Here is a 7634-nt window from a genome sequence, read left to right on the forward strand (position 1 = left end):
AGAGCAGGTCGCCGAGGCACCAGGACGGCAGCGCCTGCTTCAGGTAGTGCAGCAGCTTCTTGGACACGTCTCCGGGGACGGACAGGCCGATGAGAGACGCGTCGTCTGGCTGCACCTCCTGGACAGAGGACAGAGATGGGTCTGCCGGCTCTAACCCGGAGACAGGGGACATGGCGAGGGGCCCCACCTGGTCCTCCAAGCTCTGCTGCAGCAAGCTGTGCACCTCCTGCTGCTGCTTGGGCTCCAGCTTCTTGATGAAGAACAGCACCTCCCACCACTCCGCTCGGCTCAGCAGCAGTGGCTCTGCCTGCAGCGCCTCCGTCAGGTAGGGCAGAGAGTACAGGCCGCCCGGCGGCTTGGAGAAGAACGTCTGGCTGACTGGGGGCAGAGGAGGAGGAGAGGAAGAAAGAGAAGAGGAGAAGGAGGCATAGCGGGCAGGAAGTCCACCTTACCTGCGGTGAGTTTGAGCGTTTCGGTCAGGGTGGAGGCCTTCTCCTGCGTCTCCCTGTCGGACTGGCTGCTGCTTCCGCTGCCCAGTATCTCCACCATGTGCCAGTGGACCCAGTAGGTTCTGGACAGGGAGTTCCAGTAGACCTGCAGACAGCACAGCGTGATCCAAAAGTGGCTCCAAGCTGACTGACGCAGCAGGACCCGGTCCTCACCTGAACGGGCGGCGAGCCGTCGTTACTGTAGCGGAACTCGCCCTCGTCGCCGGCGCTCACCTCCTCGTAGTCCTCCAGCATGCGCACCGCCATGCCGCTCTTCAGGCTGTCCTGGACGTACTCTACATACGCTGAGCGGCTACTGAAGTCCGACCGCGCCTTGAAGCCATTCCCGCCCCTCTTCTTGGTTGGCGTGGCTGCCGGTGCCGAGACTGGGGATCCAGCAGCCGGCGACACAGATGAGGTGCAAAACCGGGGCTGGAAGATGGAGCGGAGGATGGGGCGGGGCACCTCCTCCGCCCGCTCCTCGCTGCAGGCCACGCCCCCTCCTGGCTGCCGGCCAGAGCCGTCGGGCGGCTTCCGGTTCCGGTCCCAGCCCATGACCCGGACCAGCTCCGAGATCAGGTTGGCCATAGCCATGGTGAAGTCAAACTCTTTCTGAAGGCGGAGGAGCTCTGTCTGGTGGGCGGAGCCTGAGGCGGTGGGGGCGGGGCTACCGTCCTGTCTCTCTGAGCCTGGCTCCCCCTCCGCAGTGTTTAGCTTGTCCATCAGAGACGTGACGCACAGGTATCGCTTCACCAGGGAGAAGAGCAACTTCCCTGGTATCTGAACAGACAGAACCGGATCAGAATCAGATCAGAACCATCTGATTTTTATCTTGTTTTGACCCAAACCAACAGAATTGTGTTGCTACAGTATCCCACAGACAACAGCTTTTCCTAATTCTAAAAGAAACTGAACACCCCAGGTGTGGGGTACCAGGAACAGGTGGAAATACCTGGGGTAGGTGGAAATACCTGGGGCAGGTGGATGCCCTCGAAGGAGATGCCGTGCTCTTCGGAGGACGTGGTCTCGGCGAACAGCTCCAGCAGCGTGAAGCGGTTGTCGAAGTCCATGTGCTGCTCGATGCCGTCCTGCTGGCTGAGGGACAGCAGGACGTAAGCCCGGCTCCCTGCAGGGAGACATAGGGGCACCGGGTCAGAACCGGGTCTATCCAGATCAGCCCGCCCCATAGCAACAGAACCGGGTCTACTAAGCCCTACACCCAGGCCAGGTTACCCAGAATGCAGCTGACCTGCGTCGTGTGAGGCCAGCGCCCGGAGCATCTTGCCGGCGCTGCGCCTCGTCTGCGTCTCCTTGTTGCACAGCAGCTCCATCAGCAGGTTGAGGGCACCGGTCTCCTTGAAGACGCCGACCAGCGAGCCGATGCTGGCGTAGGCGCTCAGCACGTGGATGGTGTGCATGATGTTGATGGAAAAGTCGCTCTTCTTTGCCATCTGCTTCCGGGCGCGGCACACCAGGTTCTTCACGTCCTGCTTCATGTCGGACAGTTCCACCTCGTCGAATGTCACGTCTGCCGGGAACTCTTCACCGCCCTGAGGGGCTCCATCCGTGGCCTCGCCGCCAAGCTGCTTCTCCTGCGGCTGTAGGGGGCGCTGTGCTTCCGCCTTCCTCTTGCCCAGCAGCGTGGGGCAGTTGGCGAATACGTCCTCCATCGTCATCCACATCAGGATGTTCTCCGGCTTAGCTTCTCCGGACGTGGAGCCACCGGACCCGCCTACGCCGGTCCCTACACCGCTCGGGCCACCCGTCTCGCCGGCTCCGCCCCCGCAGCTGGACCCATCGTCCACGGTGACAAGGCACCAACGAATCAGGTACTCCGTCTGGCCGTCGTGGGTCCGTCGCTGGCGGATCAGCTCTTCCGGGTACGCCTGCAGGCTGGGCCCCAGCTGGACGAGCAGGTTCCCATTGCGGCGCTCGCCCACCATGGTTGCTATGGAAACAGAGACACACATCAGACGACATGACAGAAATGGGTCGAGGAACTGGCCCTGGTTCTGTTTTATCCTCAGAGTCTGGAGGAGTTTGACCCAGACCAGAACCCCTCTCATCAGAACCTTCATCCTTCTTGGTGTCCCCTGGACATTTCAGTCAAGGGTTCTTCAGCTGCACTCTCCCTGCCGCCAGCAGGACAGTCCAATCCACCCTTGGATCCGTCAGAACCGGGCCCACTCTGGGCCTGAGGTTCCTTCAATCAACGTGCCAATCAGGGAGCAGCTCCACAAGTCAGCAGGTCACGGTTTCTACCTCACGTGATCGACAGGTTAACTAACTGTTTAACTAATAAGTAGTTACCAGCTTAACTAACTTGACCGTTAACTAGCTAACGAGGTAGTTGACCAACTAACTGTGTTTCTATCCCTCTGTGCCGTTGACGCAACGTGCTGACGTCACACCGAAGTCCGCTCCGGATTCAAAGGGTGCAAGTTTAGACCCGCCAGGACCCAGAACCTGCTGCAGTCGTGCATCACACAAGACTCTGGTCTGCTGGTCCATGATGTTCCGGAGAATTCGGCTCAGTTAAACACCAGAACCTGGTAACGGCTGAGGAGAACCGGGTCCAGCAGCTGTTAGGTTACACAGTTCCGGTTACAGACAGCATATGAAGTAGACCCGAAGCTAAACCGAAGCGGTTCGGAACGGTTCTGGTTTTAAACAAACCGTGTAGAGAACACAGTCGTCCGCTCCGGACCGGAACCCGGTGGACCTGTCCCCCTCCTCAGTGTGAGTCCGGTTTACCTGGCGAGTCCCGCACCTGCAACTGCGCGCGCACTTTCCTCTTTCGCCCTAACGCAGTCTTTTCCAGCCTGGTTCTATAGGTTCTGTCCGGGTTCTGCCGCAGGTTTGATGCGCACTGTCACACCACGGAGCGCGTCTTCCGCCTCTGTGCTAATCTTCCGGTAAGCTGCTAGCGCAGTAGCGCCCCCTCTGTTCGGAGGAGTTCTGTCATGACGTCTCGTTTCACCGGTTAAGTGTATCCTTGATTCTACGGAGATCAGCGTCACTCAAAATTAAATAAAAACTGTCATAAATTAATACACAATTGATGTCTAACATCAAATTGAAATGTTAATCTGGAGATCATGTTGTCAGTTATAGTTTTATTTATTTCATAAGGGTGTTTTGTTTTGTAAGTTATTTCACATATTTTATGGGCTTATGTTTTCTAACCGTTTTTATTTCAAGCTTTTTTTTATTTCATGTTCTTATATTCAAACGAGAGGGCGGAGAAGGCCACATTCAGGGTTTTCAGAACCAGAACCAGAACCAGAGCCTAACACAGGAGGTAACTCTCTGAAAACCTGAAATGGTTCATGTGAAACTTCTTTTGTCCTTCTCATCAATCAGAGGTTCTGTTGGATCTGAAGCAGAGTGTCTGCAGTGTTCTGGTCGAATAATTCGTAATTATTCAAAATTACGAATTATTTAACGTAATTATTTATTACATTAAATAATTCAGTTGTTCCAGTGATGAAGGACCTCAGCAGGTCCTCCAGGAGGCTGAACCTCCCCTTCAGTGTGAGGAGGAACAGTCCTCTTGGTCCTGATCCGGCTCTGATCCGGGTCAGACCTCCATCTGGGTCCTAGAGGAGGCTGGAGCTCCTCAAAGAGCAGAGAGATATTTTCTTACCTGCGGGGCTTTAGGACCATGAGGAGGAGATCTGAACTGAACACCTCCTCTGTATTCTCAGTTCATTCCTCCTCCTCCTCCTCCTCCTCCTCTGCAGGAGACTCATCCTCCAGCCTCCCAGACACCTGGGCGCTCTGCTGCCCGCCCGCCAAGCTCCTCTCTCGGCTCTCAGAAGTCCGGAGCTCCGCGGCTCCTCAGCGGGTCTCTGTCAGCTCGCTGCCCGGCTCAGAGCGCTCTGAGGTCGGTCAGAGGACGGACAACAACCCCTCAGATGAAGACTCTCATGCCTCACCTTGCGAGGTGAGTATGTGCGCTCGCGTGATCACAGGGATGACGTCAGAGCTAGTGTGTGGATATTCAGTTATCATCATGAGCTTCACACATTTCTGCCTGTAAACAGCTATGCGTGTGCGTGTTGGTGTCGGGGGGAGGTGGAGATTGTTCTGTTGCATGAAAAGGTTCCGAACCGGGAGTCTGATCCAGAACTCAGGATGCCGAACCAGGAGCTGAGATGGTCGCAGCGCTGCTTTATATGGAAACCATGGCAACCAAGCAGGGCGCACCGGAGACAGAACCCGACCAGAACATGAGGATGAGACTGACCAGGCCGGAACTTCAGTCTGTTAGAACTGGGCATCAGAATCACTGTAAGCCAAAAACACCTCAACGGTCCAGCTTCAAATACCGGCTACACAGTAAAACTGTTTTAGTTTTAGAATATGATGGAGCAGACACAGTTTTTTTTGGCTCTAGTGGCCTTTATTTGATAGTTAATTGGGTAAAGAGAGAAGGGGGAAAACATGCAACAAAGGTCGCCAAGGCCGGGAATCGAACCTGCGTCAGCCGCCGAGGACTGCTGAACCCCTGCGCCACCACAACACAGCCGAACAGATACAGTTTTAATCCCAAGTTTTTTCCTGCCAAATAAGTGCATGCATTTCAATTCTTGGACCTCCCTAACACATATTTATGAATTATTACATTTTATGTTGGTTATGTTAGTGAAAATACAGGTTTTATACTCAGCAACAATTGTTGCCGGTGGGAAACAGCATAGTCTGAATTACACACATATGGCCTATTTATAAATATAAAAAATAAGAAAAATCATGATATGCATAACCTATTATAACAAAGAATGGTTACAAGAGTGTTCAGAAATATTTTAGAAACATAAATTGAATGCCACATCCTGCAGATGTCATTGTCTCAATGTATCAAGCGACCTTTGACCTCATTTGGTCATTTCATCAATGAGGCAAAATCAGATGAAAGTGTTAGTTTGAACAAATCTGCATCTGAGAGGACATTGTCCCTGTTCCACCAGACCAAGACCTTTTCCTTGTCCTAAACTAGATTCAGGCGCTGCGTCATCTTGTAGTCGTCATTCAGTGCAAAGGTCACATTTTGTAGAAAGGTTTGGTATTTGAGGGGGCGGCATAAAGGGGGGTTCAACTGTGGGATTTAGAAGACATAATTTTGAGGTTCCTTCAGGTCTAGAAGATCTAAATATCTGATAATTTTAAGCTGTATGGAAACAGCAAGGCATATCGAATAAACAGCAAAGCTATGGACACATAGCATAGTGCTATCTATGTGTTATGCTAGCAGCAACAGTTGTTGCCACGCTTACATTCACTCTTCTTATGACTAAAAGATGAATGAATGGATACAATTTTCTTTATATGTCAGTAGAAGACACTTGAAAGGACATATGTATAAAATATTTTATATTTGTTTATTTAAATATTTTACTGACTTCCTCTTGTTCAGGTTTGTGACTGACATTTACCTCCAGCGTTACAGGCAGGAAGTAAAGAGGTCTAGTCATGTGACCTGTCACACTAGATACATGAAATTGATATTGCTTAGAGTAGACACATTATTATTTGATTTAAAATCTTCAATTAGTTGCTAAAAGTCAAAACAATTCTTCTAGAGCTTCCAGAAGTTAGAAAAAATGTCAGGCAACAATTGTTGCTGGTGGGATTAAATGGGTTTTAAATACCGGCTGCAGCCTAAAACTATTTTAGTTTTAGTTACATAATGTTTAAAACATGTTTTTATTTATGTCACACTGCTAATAACAAGACATATCTCCATAACAACTTCTCTTCTGTCTTTTCATTGTTAAGCTGCCTTTATTAATATTTAAAGCTAACACTAATCCCTTCAAAATAAAATCATATACTCTCAAACCAGAAATAATAATTAACCACCAAAAAGGGAAACAAACAAATAAAGAACTTAATTTAGAACATCATAAAGCGATTTATCAAGTCCAGAGGACTCCAAAGCTTCATCTGACGACGAAGCTGAAGTTGGTTTCCAATTCCAGCTTCCAATTCGGGAATTGGCTAAAGGGCGATTCCACCTAAATTTTCACTACCTTCCACATCCTTAATTGACTCCACCTTAAAAACTACAACACCTAGACTCTTCAAACCTGGACTGGATTATTCTGCTCTAATAGCAGAATATATAAAACCAAGGGATTTGTGAAACCTTTATTTGATTTGTGAAACTTAACAGACCGCTGCAGAAGATCTTTCCTTCCAGCAGCCATCACCATCTACAATAACTCTTTGAATAATTAATGAGTTACACCAACATTTAGTTTCCCTATGGGATTAAAGTAGTGGTTTTGAATTAGAATTGAGTTTGAATTTGAAAAAAAAAATACATGGAACAAGCGTGAATAGTAATCTAAACTTTAATGAAGTTTCACAAGTCACAAAGGTTTCACAAATTCTAAACATGGATTAAAATATATATTAAAATATTCTGCTATTAGAGCAGAATAATCCAGTCCAGTCCAGACTGGATTATTCTGGGGTCAGGGGTCAGGGGTCAGGGGTGGGTAATCCTGGTCCTGGAGGGCCGTTGTCCTGCAACTCTTAGACGTCTCCCTGGTTTAAAACACTTGAATCCAACAGCTGAATCTCCTCCTCAGTGCAGTCAGGTTCTCCAGTCCTGCTAACGACCTCATTATTTGACTCAGGTGTGTTGAAGTAGAGACACATCTAAAAGTTGCAGGAGACCCTCCAGGCCTGGAGTTGCCCACCCCTGGTCTACGTGTTGTAGTTTTTTAACTAGAGTAGATTAAAGATGCGGAAAGCAGTGAATAATTAGGTGGAATCACCCTTTAGCCATTTCCTGAATGGGAAACCAACTTCAGCTTCATTATTCAACATCTGATGGAGGAAAGTTACTATTAACACGGAGCTACCATCAGCATGTAAATACTACTAGCATGTAGCTACTATTAGCATGTAGCTACCATAATCAGGTAGCTAACATTAGCATGTACCTACTATAAGAATGTAGTTTCCTTTAGCATGTAGCTACCACATGCTGATGGTATCAGTTCTGTCCACTCTAGAGGTACTGCAGGTGCTACCATTTACTGGATAGTAGCCCAGGCTGCCCTGAGGTACTGAGGCCAGGCTCCCTGCACAGTGCCCTCTGTTGGGCCCCCATACCACCTGTTGGGCCCCCAT

At 49.8% G+C, this 7634-nt stretch overlaps 2 protein-coding genes across 10 annotated transcripts in view; one reads left to right on the plus strand and one right to left on the minus strand.

The window, feature by feature from the left end:
- The window catches only part of LOC103130882 (cullin-9), a 20543-nt gene extending 16772 nt beyond the window's left edge, over nt 1-3771 (minus strand). The window contains exons 1-7 of the mRNA XM_016666241.1: nt 3243-3771; nt 1738-2436; nt 1460-1614; nt 663-1268; nt 453-594; nt 188-378; nt 6-118 (exon numbers count right to left, since the gene is read on the minus strand). Coding sequence (XP_016521727.1) covers nt 6-118; nt 188-378; nt 453-594; nt 663-1268; nt 1460-1614; nt 1738-2431 — 1901 coding nt within the window. The 5' untranslated portion in view covers nt 2432-2436; nt 3243-3771. The remainder of the gene's footprint in view (nt 1-5; nt 119-187; nt 379-452; nt 595-662; nt 1269-1459; nt 1615-1737; nt 2437-3242) is intronic.
- The window catches only part of syndig1 (synapse differentiation inducing 1), a 13362-nt gene continuing 8194 nt past the window's right edge, over nt 2467-7634 (plus strand). For 3 of the 9 annotated variants that reach the window (XR_001660414.1, XM_016666250.1, XM_016666251.1), the window contains exon 1: nt 4136-4434. The gene's annotated coding sequence lies outside the window, so the exon portion shown is untranslated. Of the gene's footprint in view, nt 2767-4134; nt 4435-7634 lie in introns of those variants that run through there. The other 6 variants (XR_001660413.1, XR_001660412.1, XM_016666247.1 and 3 more) reach the window with 4 other exon arrangements.

Source organism: Poecilia formosa, unplaced genomic scaffold (assembly GCF_000485575.1).
Source record: "Poecilia formosa unplaced genomic scaffold, Poecilia_formosa-5.1.2 Scaffold686, whole genome shotgun sequence".
Lineage (NCBI taxonomy): Eukaryota > Metazoa > Chordata > Actinopteri > Cyprinodontiformes > Poeciliidae > Poecilia > Poecilia formosa.